Genomic DNA, 18289 nt, shown 5'->3' with positions numbered 1-18289 from the left:
TGTTTGAAAAACTATTTTTATTCTATTTTATAGTTGCAAAATGGGTATAACTCTAGTTTAAAATATCGTTATAAAAATAGCTTGCTCTAATTACAAATTATTATTCATTATACTTTTCTTAAATTCATTCAGAATAGTTTGCACTAGTTATACATCAAACTTTATATCACAAAACTTTTTGCAGTTCTAAAATAACAGATCATCTTTAAAATATACAGTCGTGTCCAAAAGTTTAAGACCAGTAGCAGATTTTCCGTATTTTAAGGCATCACATCATCAGTACAGATAACTGCATCATCTTACACGTAGATTGCATCAGATGCAATTAAGTGATATAAATAAATGCCTCTTTTTTTTACCTCCTGATTCCTTTACAGATTTCGCAATAATATGCACAGTTTTATTGTTATAGATTTAAAAAAATTTTACTTATAGTTGCAAAAAAAGTAAAAATAGGGTCCTTGTATAGATATATATATAATTAGTTTAATTGATTTTTTTTAAAAAGAATTAAGATTTGCACATGATCAAGACAGTTTCCTCAAGCTGCCAGTAAATTAAAAAAATTTGGAACATATACAGATCTGAATAGGAGCTGTTGCATTACCCAAGAAAAACAGTAGCATATGATCCTCTGTTATCCATTGTACATTATCCAACTACCTCATACAAGATTAAACATACTCTGAAAAATGCAAAATCAAAAAGGAACACAATTTTATGATGATTAATAAAAGATTGTGCTCATTTACACTATTAACATGCAATGAAACGGTGGTCCTAAACATTTGCACACGAGAATAGCTTGCATTGATTATAAATACTCTAGATGAAAAAGGCATAAACAAAGAAAGTACTATTTTAAGATATACATAACCAAAATTTATGCTGAGTTATCCTATAAATCTGCAAGGAAATGGTGGTCCTAAACTTTCGCACACGAGAATAGCTCGCATTGAATATGAATACTCTGGCTGAAAAAGATATCAAAATGAGCACTATTTTAAGATATAAATCAAAGATTGTGCTCAATTGTTTTACAAATCTGCACAGAAATGGCAGTCCTAAACTTTAGTACATGAGAACTACTTGCATTAATTACGAATATTCAGGCTGAAAAAGGCATCATCAAAGGTAGCACTATTTAAAGAGGTTTAACAAGACTGTGCTCAGTTATCCTATAAGCCAGCAAGGAAACTGTTGTCCTAAACAAACCGGATGCTCAAAGGGCAACCTTCATCAGTGCTCCTGATGCACTGATGAAGGTTGCCCTTTGAGCATCCGAAACAGCTGTCTGCTTTTAATAATATTTTTGTGCTCTTTAACGTTGTCTACCTCAGTTTGTATTTTAGCACAAAGGTCGCCCACTTGTGTATTGTTGTCCTAAACATTTGTACACAAGTACAGCTTGCATTGATTACGAAGTGGTTAATAACATTTACTATGTATATGAATCTATGAAAAGTTTATAAGTTTGTCATCATTGAGTTTTACATCCGTCTTTTGGTTTCTTTGATTTTTTCTTTTCTAAAGATGTGGTCCTACGCGTACCTTGAATAGGCATATAAGGAGGAGCAGGTTCACTGTCTTCCTCATTCATTAAATAGCTGTCAGAGACACTGCTGCTCGGACTATAAGGGGGTACATCTAAAAATAATACGATGTTTTAATGTTTGTTTAGTCAAAGATTTCACAGGAACAGAAAAGAGTATTACAGATAAGAGGCATAAATATACTTATTTTGAATGAAAACTATAAAAATAGAATTTTGTTTCTTGAAAAAAGTAAAGTGTCTTCCTTGAATAAAGCAAACTTTTATAATGTGTATTTCCTTGGAAGCATTTAATACAAAAATCTTTAACCGAATTATGTCAGTGGCTTTTATTGAAGACATGAGCTAAATACTTCCATATGAGCCAATCATTTCAACTGGTTCACAAATATACATTGGTAATTTATTTACGATTACCAAATATGAATAAAACTTATAAGATGTAAATAAAGATTTGAAAATTTCAAATTCAGATTTTTTAACTCTTAAAGCAGTTTAGGGTAAGCTTGCATAGGAATTTTCCATCAATGCATTGAATAACACATGTTAAACCCTGTTATATACATAGGATAGCAACTATCTAATATGACTGAAAGTTTTAGGTTAAACAAGAGAGTTATAATATAGGTGGAAATTAAATCTCTAAGACTTCACAATATTCTTCACTAGTTTTTACTTTTTTCAAATAAGAAATATTTTAAAATGGTGAGTTTGGAAAACTCAACATTTGCAAACTATCATAGACACAAACTATCGAGGTTGGAAAAAAATCAGGGTTTTAGGAAAAAACTTAACATGTATGGGTATTTCAAGAAAAACCTTCAAAAACTTGGGTTTTTTTCAAAAACAAAAGTCTCCTTTATTTATTTTTTTAATAAAATTGGACTTTTAAAGAAAAAATTGAGTTCTAATTGATTTGAACCTAGTCAGTCCAGCAAATTATTATCTAAAAAAAATTTTAATGTGACTTGCTTTACCAAAAAAAATTCCATTTTAAAGTGCAAATTAAATTCTTTTGGGGAAAATAATTTAATAAATTGCACAATTTCGTTTTTTATTTTTTCAAATTTAAACTTCTACTTCAAGTAAAATATCATGCGTTGAAATTTTCCCTGATAAATCTAATGTAGAAGAATTTAGAAATATTAACACAAATCTTATGGAAGATATGAATATAGAATTTGAAATTTCTTTACAATTACTAAACAAAAAAACTTCAACAGATTTAATAATTATTTCTCAAATATTTAAGAACAACACATTATAAAATAGTTTTTTTTTTTTTTTTAAATAGTTATAGCGATTCTCAATTTTTTAACGTTTGACATTTAAATTAATACAAAAATAATAAATTATACATTACATACCATTAGACAGTGGAGAATTGCTTGAAAAATTATGAGGGGATAAAACATATGAAGATTGGTTACCACCATTGTATGTTGGATCAATAGCTGCAGCAATATTATTTACAGAACTCCCAGGAAAATTACAGCCATCAACTGGACTCCTAGAATAAGCAATAAATTTTGATAAATTTAATCAAACAATATGTTTAAAAACATTTAATTTTTTAGCTCTCAAAAATTACCAATTTGTGTAATCTTTTAGTTCCTTCTTATTTTTTTTAAAGATTATTACACAATATTTACACTGTTTTATTGCAATTTAGAAATAGGTGATAAAACACACTGCATGTTTCTAAATTCCAGCACAAAAGGTGTTCTTCCGTCCTAGTTTGGAACGCTAAATATACAGATAACAATGTTCCACAACTAACCTAGGATTTAAAAAACCTAGGAGAATAATTATACGTGTGATGTGTTTTACTTACCAAATTAGATAACTTATCAAATTTCAAAATTAGTTACAAAATTTGTAAATAAATGGCACTACCAAATGAATAAACTGTTAAATAGTGATTTCAAAATCAAAGTTAATTGCTGTAATAAAATGGTGCAGTGTGAAGAAAAAATCAACGGTTGTCAGAACAAATCATTCAGTTTCAATGGTCAGATATGCTGCAAACATATTTAATACTTTTCCTTTGTTACTAATTTTGAAATTTGGCCATAATAAATTTTCTAGTAACCTAAGCAGAACAGAGTAAATTATAAATATGTTTTCCTATTTTTTATCGAATTGATTTTTTAAATATATCAAACATTTTTAAAAAAGTAATCAGTGGCATTTAGATGAACATTAAATACATATATGCAGCATAAGAAAACTGTAGCTCTTTCTAGTAGTTGAACATTCAAGTAAATTTAAAATACTTACTGTAAAGTTTGAATAAAAAATTATTATAATTTCTTTTTCTGTTGTTAAATTAGAAGTTACACTTTTAAACACAGTATAATTTTCAAATTCGGCTTTATAGCCAATATTGTTGCTTTGCTTTTTTTCTTCCCCTCTTCAGTCTTTTCCAATTGATTTTTGATTGATTTTTTTTTCAATATTTTCTTTTTTATAGTTCTTTAGCAGAGTTAAGTTTTTCTCTTAAAATATTTAAGTTTATCATTTTAATGACATTTTATAGTTCACATTAAGTATAGTGAAACCTTCAGGAAAAACCACCACTGTGTAGTAACCTCCTCTATTCATGACCACTTTAGGGAAGCGTGGAATTTTTTCAATAGACTTTGCGTTGAAAATAATTTTTAGGAGAGACCATCAAAATTTTTCACAGTGATCAGGCAAACCTGTGCACCAAATGTGGAAAAGTTAAATAAGAAAACAAGAAAAAATATCAAAATAAAAATATTAACAAAACAAATATGTAGATTCTAATGTATTTAAAATATTTGTGAGCGGCTCTTATTTAAAGAGCTTTTCTTGACTATCTCTTAAAACGATTGACAACCACATGTTACGGTACAGTGCACTAAAGACGATGCTATCAATGATTTAGTTGTGAGTTAAAAGTTAAATTTAAAAAAAAAAATTTATTTATATAAAAACAAAAATTATTTTAGAAAAACTAAGCATCTCAAACAGACTTCTCATTTTTAAAGTAAACTAATTTTTATGATATTAATTGATATTAATATTAAATGCAAATTTAAGCAAAAAAAAAAACATAATTGTTTATTTATTTAAAATAGTTCTGTCATTAATAATTGGTAAACTTGTTTTTACACATAATTATATCAGATGGGGTCATTTTTATTTGAGCTAAATTTTATTTATTGATCTAGTTTTAATGATGCCAACATAAATGTCATTTGATGATGCTGAGTAAGTGACATCAAATGATACACAGTAAAATTAAAATTAAGCTCACAAAGGAACATGTATCTTCGATAACATTTTGTAGTCAATGGAGGAAACCCCTAAGATTGACCAACCACCATTAACGACCATTTTACTGTGAGTTGTAGCTCCCGAGAGGTTTTTCTGTATTAAATATTGAACAATATGTAAGATGATTGGCAATTTTTAATATAGTTTTTAAAAACCAGCTCTCAGTGTCCTTTTCTCTACTAAATGCAATTTTTTCTAATTCACTGAAAAAATTTGCATGTTCTGCCACTAAATGCTTCATAAAAATAAGGTAAAGTCTACTAATTTTTCACGTAACTTAATTGTTATAGGTAGCTTGCATAAATATACAAAACTTTCAAGATTTTGAAAAGTAATGTATAAACAAACTGGACAATTACAAAACAGACTATTAAAAAAAAAACACACACACACACAATAAAACATACCTCTCCCTTTGTTTTTGAAAGATATACATTCAAATTTCCTTATAAAGTTATTTTGATTGTTAGATTTAAATAAAAAAAACTATTAACAAAGAAATTTTGATCAACAAAGAGAAGCTGTAAGGAAAATTCAACAATACATTAAAAGCCTTAGAATGGGTATCAAAAAATGGGTATTTATGGTATAAGGATACTTAGGTATTAATGGGTATTTAGAATAGGTATATATAAAAAAAATGGCGAAAAAAATTTTTAATACAATAACCAAATAATGTTTAAAAAGAAAAAAGAATTTCTCTTCAAATTCCCAAAGAAGATGTAAAAATTAGAAAAAAATATAGACTGGAAAAAAAAATATATGAAAATAGTGTGAAACTTTACAAAAAAAAAGGAGCAACAAAAACTAAGTCAACATTTGCAATTGACTACAACAATTGACCACAAATGCCTTTTATTTCTTGCTTATAAGAAAAAATTACACAGTGTTCTGTACTTCAAGTAAACAAGCTAGTTTCGGTTTCGCTTCTGCTATGTAGTCGCAGAAAACTTAATAAACTTTTCTTGTTTTTCTGTGTAGCAAAAAAAATTTACAAAGATAAATAATTCATCATCATTTTTAACAAAAAAGAATGGAATTTGGAGACTTTTAGCAATCAATGAAAAAAAGTGACTTTAATCCTGGACTTTAAAAAAAGTTACTAGGTGTAAAAAAGTTACTTTTTTCTGATTATTACCAACTTAACAAATTATGTTGAATTCTAGTTAAAAGATACAATAAATAGATATCACAGAGAACACTTTCTTAATGAATAAATAATTACTACTGTCTTAATGAATAAATTATTACTTACCAATCAGGACTAGACAATCTTTCTTTTGTACATGTTTCTCGACTCGGTGCATCAGGCATGTGTCCTTGTAGACCTAGAGGGCGTGTCTAAAAACAACATAAGAATAATTAAAAGAGTTCAAGAATGCTTAACTATATAGCAAATAAAATATTATTTTCAATATAGATTCAAGTTAAATGTCATATTCAATGGCACAAGTGTCGGAATTGATTATAATGATCAAACAATGCATATTGTATGTATTTAACAATGTATAAAACAAGAAAACAAGAAGAAAAAAACCAGACAAAAAAAGTAAAAACATACTACTACTTAAAGAGGTGTATCTACTTAAAGAAAGCAAACTCCTTAGAGGCATTAAAGATATAATTGTCACAGCCAATAAAAAAAACAAAAAAGTACATTTAGAAATTCTGATACATGTTTGGGGATACAAATTATTTTACAACAGCAGAGTTTACAAATTGTGGAAAATTTAGAAGTTAATTTTAAGAAACAAGCGTAAACATTAAGAAAAAGGTTTTTTATGATGATGAACTTAGAAATGAAAAACAAAAATCAATGTTAAACTTACAAATATGCTATGGTACTGTAATTAAATATTTAAATACGATATTAATATTTAAAATTAGTTTTTGTCTTTTATTAATTTAAAAATTATAACTAAATATCACTTTTACACGGCAACTACTTCAAGGTTTAGCAAACTAAATATTAGCACTTCGGTATTCATAATGAATTAAAATTTAAAAATAAGAAATAAACATTTTTTTCATAAAAAGGACAGAAAAACCGAATCTACATAGACACTAAATTAATCAACAATAAAAAATAATAAAAGAATAATTTTATATTTTATACTAGCAGTCAAAACTTAAATAAACCAAAAAATTAACCATTACATGTATTATTACATAATTTACGAAATAAGATTTTTAGTTTACCAAGAGGTCAACAAGCTGGTATTCGATATATAAAAAAAAAAAAAGAGTTATACCATTTCAGGTTGATATCCAACAGCTGCTTTCTGTCTGGCTCTCTCTCTAGCTTTTTTAGCTCTGAGCCTTTCTTGTTCTTGGAGAACTTTAGCTAATTCTCTGTCTTGAGCTTCAATGGCTAACTGCTGATCTTGCTTACTTCCTCCAGGTGACTGTAAATGCAAAATAAAAATTATGGAACAATAACGAGAAAAAAGGTGTACAGGTCCAACAGAGACCTTTGAGAAGGCTTTGTTTAAACACCTAATAAAAAGACAACATATTTCTAGACTCAAGAACAGTTCTAAATCCCAGATTTCTCTGATAAAGGGGACACAAGATATTCCCGATTTTCTAAAAAGTGCAGCTGCTGCACTTTTCTGTCTTTCTATAGTTTGCCTACAGTAAGAACTGCCATCGCCACAAAGTCTAAGGCCGTCTGCTGCTATGGAAACAAGAATAGCACATTTCAGAGAGGAGAGTTTCTCTTAACTCTAGGACTAACACCATAGACTGTAGAAAAAGATTCCCTTTCTCTCTCCAACCAAAGCCTGTCCTCACCTCTAATCCCCATTTGAAATAGTTATACCTCATTACCATAGTCAACACCACGGGTCTGGATGAATGGCATGGGGAGTTCTCATTTAGACAAACTATACAGGTCATAACTGTTTACATGATTATTTGCACAAGCTCAAAATTTAAGGTTTTCTGTTTTCCCTCTTCAGTGGGAAAGATCAAATTTTTGATGTCTTTTATCTTGACATGTGTTCTGTACTTGTTGTGTCTTTATACAGCAAAGTTCAAAAATATGGGAGGACAAGAGAACTAATAGCCTCAAAGTCAATCTTCTGGGCATTTGTAATAAATAAATGATATCTGATGAATATGTAACAGATCACAGATTAGCTTAAGTTGAATTGGATAAAGGAGAGAAATACCAATACTACTCAGATAAAAATGTAGAACATTCATGACTTTTCATCTTCAACACGATGAATCTGGGTGTAACTAATAATAACCAGTAAAAACTTAAATTTCAATATCTACATTATTATCATAGAAATGTTCTGCTATCTTAAATAACACATTAGTGAATACTGAAAAATAACCCTTAACTTGTAAAAAAAATAATCCGTGATTTGAATTTAGGTACTGTACAGGGCTCATAGGCATTATGTCCATATTTATGAACAACCCATAGATTGTTTCCAAATATATATATCACAACTCTAAGAAATAATTGGCAAAAATTGATTGGATCAAGTTGAGCAAGTTTTGGTAATTGCCAGGATTGGCATTCCCCACTTCAGCAGGTTAAACCTATATTTATATTAAATTCCTGCTTCATTCATAACATAAAGATAATAAAACAAAGATATTATGTTCAAAAGCGATAATTTATAAGATTAATAAATATAATGCACAAATCTATGTTGCAAGTCTGTATGGAATTTCAACGTTTTTTTTCCTCCCCAATGCACAAAAATGCTTATTTGAACAGAATTTTAACTCTACAGTTTAAAATAAATTATTAAATAAATGGAGTGCATAAATTCTCTTTTTTTAAACGTTTTTTTCCCTATGTACAAAAATGCTTATTTGAACAGAATTTTAACTCTACAGTTTAAAATAAATTATTAAATCAATGGAGTGCATAAATTCTCTATGCTAGTTTACAATATTTATTCTTTAATCCTTTTTTCACGTGCCTAAAATTAGAATTAGAGAAAAATAATAAAAAGATTTCCGATCATACAAAAAACTTATTCCAATCAAAAGAGAAATGGCAAAATAAAATTAAGATTGAAATTGTTTACAATTAAATAAAATAGCACCAAGAAGAACAAAATTTTGCATATAAACTATTTCATTTCACCAAGAATTAAATAACACAGAGTAGAAGGGGAAAAACTAACCTTCATTTCTTGTTCTTGGAGTAATCGAGCCAGCTCCTGTAAAATTAAAGAGCAATTTAGAAGATCATTATCACAACATGAATTTATAATCAAAAAACATATAAAGAAGCATGGTTGAAACAACTCTAATACATTTTATAACACTAAAAATGACCATAGCATTAAACTAAGTGCACTGATAACTTACGTGTCAAACTTGCATATCCTATTCATCATATAAGAGCAAATTTAAAATAGATTATTCAGATGCAAAACAAACATGACTGGTTAATCAAGGAAAAAGCAAAACCCTTTCCTACAATATTTTGACTCTCTTGAAATGATTATGAATCCCTAAATATCCACCAGCTTGTGTAATTTCCAGATAGCATTTATAATACTAATCACAATGTATGATTCAACTTTGCCAGCTTGTTAGAATAGCGATGTGAGAATTGAAATTAAATAATGATATGAGTTTCAAAAATTGAATTGTGCTGCATATTTTTTTAATGTCATAACTACATATTATCACAAAATACGTATTATTGCAAATTATGTTGAAATGTATCAGGATGTGTGATTCAGCTAGATAATAAAATATAATATGTCAACTTTAGACATTCAGAAAACTTTTTAACTTATGGTCCACACTCTGTCACTTACTTAATCTCAAGGTCTAAGACCTAGCCAGCAAAGACATAATTTGAGGAAAAGACAATTCCTCTTTTAGTTTCAGATATTTAATAATAAAAAGTGCAAGTTTTTACAATTTTGGGGATTATTTTAAACATTTCTATTCATTAAGAGCATTTAAGACTTATTTTCTCAGAACTGTCTCATCACATCAACATATTAGTCTAAATGCCTGCAATTGCTAATTTTGAAACTAGCCAGCCGATGAGATATCTACAGTGCAAATATCTGTCAAAAGTAAACATGTTGAGAACTAAATATGAGATATCTATAGTATATTGCTGTAGTTCTTAGGCCAAATTTCATATAAACTAGAATTGAACTGTTGCTTTGCATTATGTAAGTCTGAAATTGTGTGGGCCGGGATAGCCTGGTCGGTAGGGCGCCGGGCCCATGCCCGAGAGTTCGTGGGTTCGAACCCCACCATCCGAAGACTCCTCGTGTAGTCGGTGACTGATGCACGTTAAAACTCTGTCTAGTCGCAAAGTCCTCCCTATTTCAACACAACAAATCAATACCTCTGGGGGTACTGGATTGGAGACCGATCGTTCTATGATTCAGATCAAAATTATGATCTATGGACAAATGAATGGATGTAGAAATGGGTCCGCCTAATAAACAGGCGTGACGTATGATGTGGCAGAAGTCGAATTCTTGGTCATAGATGGCGCCACTGAAAAACAAGAATCGCACACTCTACCTAAAATTTGCTCGGTTTCACCAAGCAGGCTTGCCCGTGTGGCAAGTGGCATTAGAACCAACCAACCAGAAATTGTGTTTCATTTCATAAGATTTACTCACATCGTAATCTTATAAAATAAAATAAAAATATGCTGCAACAGTTCATGCCAGATATCTAACACATTGCATCCATCACCATAGTCTGGTTCTAGGATGATGACCAGACAAAAAAGGCCTATGTAATCCCTGAACTATATATCCATATCAGGATACCCCTGAACTAAATAAAAAAACAATTAATTAAAAAAGTTTAATGGATATTTCACATAGCTTACAGCATCTCTAGAATGAATAAATTTCTGAAACTGATCAGGTGTCAAATCATCAGGAGGTTCAGCTGACAATAATGATACATCTTTATCTAATGGACTGGTGGCGCTATCCTCCATAGTCTTGATAGGGCCAGCTGGAAAAAAAATTACTTTTAATTAATAAGCATAGACTTTATACGGGAATTTAAAAAAAAAACAACAACAAAATTAAAACCAAATTTTAAAAAAGCATTTCTCAATGAAATATTTTTTTTGCACAAGGTGTCCAGCCTGTTTTTAAAATTAAAAATTTCAGAAACAAAAGGTAATACACGAATGAAAATAAATGGCACATTTATTGGGAAAGTTGTAAAAATTTTACTTAAAAAATTTTAGATTTCAATTACATAATTTCACAACAGATGCAGCTGCAATACATCACTGATCTGAGCAATCAGTTCTAGAGTTAAAATGTGAAAGGAGGTTTCCAGACCAGATTAGGAGGTTTATAAATTGTGTTCTATTAAACAATGTTCTGATACAGATTAAATTAGAGTCCTACAACATTTGCGCTCTTTGTACAGTGCTACATTTGAATAGTGCCATTTTTTGTCAACTTCCGTGCGTACATTCCAAAATTTCTACATAAAACTGTTACAGCTTTCATAAAAGCATACGTCTTGTTGCATTCTTAAATCCATTTTTGGTTAAAAGATTTTTTAAATCAGTCGGACTTTAATAAATAAATTAGGGCTAATAATAAATTAGTGCTTTTTAATGTATATATATCTCATACTGAGAGTATTAGCAACAAATACTTGCAGTATTTATTAAAAAGCCCTAACAGCTTTTATATAACAGAAGAATACCTTGGGAAATGAAAATATCAAGAATTTAAACAAAATTTGCTAAATTTCTAATGAGTTTCAGAAAAATGAAATGAAAATTACTAAGAGAATTTGAATACAAAGCAATTGAAATAATTGCTTTGCTAAGAGAATTTGAATACAAAGCAAAGAATTGAAATAAATGTAAAATTTCTTACAGGTTGTAGCTAATGAAAGTTCCATTCTTGCCCTCTCAGCTTGTTTCAATTCTTTTTCCTCCCGTTTGCGCTGAAGACGCAATTTCTCCTTACGTTGTAGCTCTAGTGCGATTTTCTGAAAATAATATAAACATTTCGTTAAAATTAGTATTAAAAGAAAATCATATAAAGTTAAAAGTTTTCTGAAAGGAAAAAAATAAACTCAATATAAATAAATAAAGAATTTGTATAAAATTTATTGATTCATAAATTTATATTACATCATGACACTTCTTTAACACTTCATTAAAAATTATATTTTGGTTATTATATATTAATTATATATACTTGCCTTACATATTTAGCAGCAAAAATATCAGGTGCTGTATTGTACAGCAAAATTAAAGGTTGCCAAAAGCTACGGAGCAACTAAATATAACAAATAGTGATTACAAAATTGCTTGCCAGTCGCCACATGATCAGCATTTATTCCAGTGAAAATACACCTCATGTGCATTTTATTATTGTTATTACTTTAAATAACAATCATTAACAAAATTACTTTATTTCATGCTTGTTTCCTAATATTTTTTTCCCTTAAGAAATGAATCTTGTAATTTTTACTATATTTTGAGAAAGGCTTTGAACTAGATTATAAGGAGATAGAAATTAAACATAAGATATTTTTTAATTTAAACAAAGAAGTGCCAAACCTGATCTTCCTCTTCAATTTTTTTCTGCTGCACAAGATCTTCAAGCAAAATTTTGTCCTGGAGTTGCTTTGCAATAAGGGCATCATGGTCCTCCCTAATTGAAATTTTTAAAATTTTTTAACTAATTTAAAAAATACTTTAACTAAAATATACAACTAGAAAAATGTAATCAATGAGTTAAAAATCTAAAGTTGGCTAATTATTTAATTTTTATCAGAAAGCAAATAATGCACTTTATTACATTAAATATTAAACTATAATTAATTAAATATATTAGTTAAATTGTGCTTTGTTACATTAATTAAATCAGGGCATCACATTCTTCTCTACTTAAAATTTATGATTTATTCTATGAAGTAATTATTTTAAAACATACTGCTGAAAGATTGTTATGAATGAGCTCAGAATCAAATATTAGCTAATTATTTAACTTTAAATCATATACAGTGGTGGCCAAAAGTGTGGACACTTTTTGAAAGTTTCATGTTTTTCAACTTTGTGTGCTTGTAGAATATATTAATTTTCACTTAAATACAAAAGTTTATATATCAAATTGAAGGTAATTTAATGAAGAATTTAATAATGAATACAGTATTACAATATCTGTATTACAAAAAAAGTTATGCAACTAATAGTAAGATCTATCTTAGATTTGCATTTTTTTAAAGTGATACTTACACAATTAATACTTAGTAGGATAACCCTTATTTTTTAAGACAGCTTCCCAGCTTCTTTTCATTGAGTGAACGACTGCTTGAAGTTCATCTTTCGTAATCACATGGTGCCAAGAATCAATTATAGCTTCAATAAGTTGTCTTTTATTGGATGGACGTTTTTTTTCGTGCAAGAATTTTCAAACGTCGCCACAAATTTTCAATTGGATTGAGATCAGGACTGTTTCTTGGCCATGGTAATATATCTGTACCTTTATTTTGAAATCATGCTTTGCATACTTTTGCTGTGTGGCATGGAGCTGAATCCTGCTGAAAAATAGATGGTGCGTTGTTGGGGAAGAGATCCCGGATGGAAGGTATCAATTTTGGTTTCAGGACAGTTTCAATGTATTTTTTGGCATTCAGGATGCCAAGAATCACTTGAATTCGGCCCACACCATCTACAGACATACATGCCCAAATCATAGCATTTGTTGGTTTTTTTGTAGTTGCTTCAATGCAATCAGGAGGAAGTGCTTCACCTACTCTACGTCTCACGTATTTTCTATCATCACTACCAAAGAGCGATATTTTACTCTCAACGCTCCAGATTACTTGCTTCCATTGATTTTCTGACCATTTAATGTGTTCTTTTGCCTACTTAACTCGTTTTTCGCTTTGCTTTTGATTTAAATATGATTTTTTCCTTGGAATTCTAGCTTGTAGTCCAAATCCTGATAACCCTCTTCTTATTGTTCTTGAACTTACTGCAACACCCGCTGCATTCATTTCACATCTAATGGCGGCATCTGATGAAGTTTTTCTATCTTGAAGGCATAGCCGTTTAATTTTTCTATCGGCGGTAGCACTTGTGCATTTTTTCGGCCTGATTTAGCTTCATTTTCCACTGATTTTGTTTTTTCATAACGTAAGCAGAACTTTCGTACACCAGAACAAGTCACTGAACCACTAACTTGTCTTGCAATTTCAGCATAAGAGAGGCCATTTTCTCTCAATATGACAATTCAACTTCTTTTTGTAGAAGTCCAATTAGTTCTTCTTGTTGATGACATTGCTTAAAATTAGTTTAACTAAACTTTAAACTATAGTTACAGACATTTGATTGGTCCTAAGAACAGTGTTTGTGATTGGCTAGTACGCTTTTATTACAAAACACGTCTTTATTCAAAATGATTTATGTTTGTTTGTTCTACTAAAATAGGCATAACTTTTTTTGTAATACAGATATTTTAATTCTGTTTTGTTATTAAATTTCACATTAAATTACCTTCAATTTGATATATAAACTTTTGTATTTAAGTGAAAATTATTATATTCTACAAGCACACAAAGTTGAAAAACATGAAACTTTCAAAAAGTGTCCACACTTTTGGCCACCACTGTAAATACTGTCAATTAGTATACTTAAATTTTTGTTCTTTCCTAACTGAAACTTTTAAAAATTTTATTCTTAAGAATAATAACTGCATTGAAATGTACAACAAAAATTTAAAATAAAACTTGATTGTATATTTAATTGAAATTAAAAACCAGAAAATAAGCTCGAAATCAAAAATCAGCTAATTATAAAATTTTTATGATAATATGACAACACAGTTACAGTTTAGAACTAAATTTTGTTCTATTCTAAGTAAATTTTTTAAAAATATATAGTCATTTCAAATAATATTTGAAGTGAAATATATTTACTAGTAAAAAATCAAAAGTTATTAATGGCTGTGAAATCAACAGTCAGCTAATTATTAAACATCTACTTTGCAAATCAAGTTGAGTATTGTATTTTATCTTCACCAAATGAAATTTGAAAATTACATTCATTAAATTTAAAACCACTTTAAAAAATTTTATTTTATAAAAACACAGAGGAAATAAATTTGAATTATTTTAAAATTAAAATTCATTATCTTGTGCTTTTATTTTGCCATTACAGTTAAAGAATATATCTCGCAGAAACAAATTTACCAATGATTTTTTAATATTAATGCATATTCAGAAAAGAATGGACTTTTTTAACTCTATTAAAGATAAAACTATTTTTATATCTCTATTAAATGTTTAAGCAACAAAATTTATTAAGGAATACAATATGGTACATTCTTGTTTTTGACTTTCTTGTTTGTTTTTTTTCAATCTATGGTTTCATGAATTTGGTCTAACCTAGTTGTTAACTTGTTAGGAATAACAACAACCACATTTTAACTAGATCTTGATTTCCTTTTAAATAATACTTTCGATAAATATATTAATTTAAATACAGAGATTATAAAAAATATAGATATTCTGTATAAATTTCACTCTTCTTATTAGTCTATGGTCTCTTGAATTTCATTAGCCTAATGGATAACCAGTTACATTTAACACATAAATACAAGTAATGCACTTATCTATTTTTTTAAAAAATAATAATAATAATAACAATTTTATAAGAAAAAATAGATATAGCAAATGAGAACACGTTTCTGATTATCTTAAGACATCTGTCTGTACCTGTGGCTTAAAATAAAAAGAAGAATTGCTATATTTAAAAAAAATTTAGTTTTGGCCTTAGATTAGAAAAACAATGGGAATTATTTCTATACAGATAGACTACAGAATGAAAGCACTGAAATAACACGCCACAGTAAAAATTTATAAATTTGACAAATTTTAAAAAAACATATTTACAAGGAAACATAATTCAAGCTCAAAAATTAAAAAATATTATTCGTTACTTTGCATTGGCAAAATGCAACTCTACAAGAAATTTAACATTAAAAAATATATATATATATTTTGAACATTATTTCATGCACTATGTCTATGAGCTTTATTTAACTTATTATTCTCTCAACAACTTTATAACTTTAAAATACTTTTAAAGTTAGACTATTTAACTTTTCTCTTTTAAAAGAGAAGTTCTGACTAGTTATAAAATATGAAAATTTAGCAATTTGAAAAGGCTCAACTGATTAAAACTCCTCTTAAAGTTTCACCAGTCTAAATTGTAAACATAAATGAAATAAAGCTATAGCAAAATAATAATTAATATTTAACTTACTGTTCTTTTAGCATTTTTTCATATGCCAAATGCATTGCAACAGCTTCTTCCTCTTCAAATTTTTGTGCGGTTTGAGCTTCTTGAAAATCAGAGCGTAATAATTGACTCCTTTCTTTATTGTGACCATAATGATGTTCTACTGCAAAATTATTGACAATGCACATAAAATCAGATTTTAAAAAATATATTTGAATATGAGTGTAATAAAAATTTTTAAACTAGAAAAGTCTTAGCAAAGTTTTTAGTCAAACATCTGTAAAGATGTAAGGAAGAAAACAAGAACTGAAAAAGTAGAAAATGTTTCATTTAATAATAATTTTAAAGCGCTAGTTTGTTTTTACACTTTCGAATGAGAAATCATTGAAACTTAAACACATTTTAAAAGTCTAATTCAGCAATAAAGATCTTATAAAAAAAAGAGAGAGAGATTTTTTATAAGTGAAACAGAAACTTACACAATAAGACAATTACATCTCATCTGAGCAAAATGTTTCTTAAGCTATATGAAATTTTTCTAAATAAAGAAACATTTATTATGTATCTATTTTTTGATTATCCTTTTATATCAGAATCATATAATTACTCAAATGAAACTCTCCCCCTTCAATTAAAACTTTTATCATCACTTTTTAAAATCTTTTACATAAGTTGATATTATGTTATAGGTTTTTAATTTAGACGGATATTTTCTTAATAAATCCACAAAGATTAGCTATGCTTTGAAAAAGTTTTTTACGTATACTAATAGATTATATTAAAGTATATATCAATAATCTAATATAAGAAATTTAACTTTATAAAAATTGACATTTTCCTGATTTATTTATTTTCATAAAATTCCATTTTTATATAAATTGTAAAAAAATTGGAAGGAATTATTGAAAATAGTGAGATACATAGAAAGAATGAAGGCAGAATCATTTAATTCAAAAGTACATCCGATCAAGGATGAAACTTTAAATCTGGTACTAGTTTACAAGTATTATTTTTATTATGGAATAAAAAAAATTAATTAAGCAAATTTTTAACTAAGACAAAATATTTTAAGAAAAATAACACAAAAACACAATTTTATTACATATATATGCCTTTATTTTAAATTTATTTTCTCTAAATACATACTTTCTTCACTTTGAAGTTTATAGGCTAACACACCATCTTCTCTTACTAGCCATTCTCTGCAAACTGAAAAAAAAAATAAATAAATAAATATATATATATATATATAAATAAGAATTTTAAAAAATTAGCAATTTGATGTTAAAAAAACATTCAATATTTAAAGGAGTAAACAATTTATTACGTAAAAACTACAACATTTAACAGAAATTATTAGTGTCTTATTATTGACAAGAGTATCAAAAAATAATTGAATCTTAAATTAATTTATAAGGATTCTTTATCAAACAATGTGAAATCATTTTGAGCAATTTAAAAAAGTATTAATTAAAGTTGGCATTTTTTCACAATGATGCAGTTGGAAAATTTTTATTAATAAAATCGTCATTATTGTCATGGTCTTCATTAATAACACAGTCTTAAAAACAAATTTTACTTTTTGCTTAAAAAAATTTGTTAATAGGAGTAAAAATCTTAGTTTGTACAGGAGAAAATGTTCATAATAATAAAATATTACATCTAAATAATAATAATAAAAAAAGATTATATTAAATTTAGAAGTTAATAACAAAAGATTACATTGATAATAATAAAAGATTAGAAAAAAGATTACATAAATCATAGAAAAAAAGCTGACATAACTCTTCCAACAATGTTTACTTCAATAGAATAATTATTTTTCATTTTATGAACATGATAAACAATAGCAAACTTAATTCTTTGTTTTAAGAGTAATCAATGTCAATCCAATAATATAGGTTCATAAAATTTGGAATGATAAATTTTTACGTTTGAAACAGAAAATAAAAATAATCATCACTTCAAAAACATAAATTTTTTAATAAAATAATTTACCTGATTCAACTTTACCCTCTGGTATGGTTACTTCCTCTGGGACGTCAGCTCCCATACATTGTATTTTACACTCCATTTTTTACGCAGTGTAAAAAAGTTGATATTTAATTTTGATTACGAGATAAAATCAGAACATTGCAGCTTTGATAGGGAAAATTAACATCCTTTCATTTGACTGCATCAAAAAAAGACTT

At 27.8% G+C, this 18289-nt stretch overlaps 1 protein-coding gene across 1 annotated transcript; it reads right to left on the bottom strand.

Moving 5' to 3' along the window:
- Nucleotides 1–1329: 1329 nt before the first annotated feature.
- LOC107455227 (uncharacterized) lies at nucleotides 1330–18236 on the bottom strand. Its single transcript, XM_071184764.2, has 11 exons — nucleotides 18096–18236; nucleotides 17244–17306; nucleotides 16122–16260; nucleotides 12411–12504; nucleotides 11719–11833; nucleotides 10698–10828; nucleotides 9007–9042; nucleotides 7108–7260; nucleotides 6111–6196; nucleotides 2920–3062; nucleotides 1330–1647 (listed from the first exon to the last, which is right to left on the bottom strand). The coding sequence occupies exons 1-11, from the start codon at nucleotides 18169–18171 to the stop codon at nucleotides 1481–1483; spliced, it is 1203 nt and encodes a 400-aa protein (XP_071040865.1). The 5' UTR covers nucleotides 18172–18236; the 3' UTR covers nucleotides 1330–1480.
- Between the last annotated feature and the right edge of the window lie 53 nt (nucleotides 18237–18289).

The sequence above is a fragment of the Parasteatoda tepidariorum genome, chromosome 5, assembly GCF_982258835.1.
Source record: "Parasteatoda tepidariorum strain Cologne lab strain chromosome 5, Ptep-v5.0, whole genome shotgun sequence".
NCBI lineage: Eukaryota > Metazoa > Arthropoda > Arachnida > Araneae > Theridiidae > Parasteatoda > Parasteatoda tepidariorum.
This window is presented reverse-complemented; position numbering and strand designations above follow the sequence as displayed.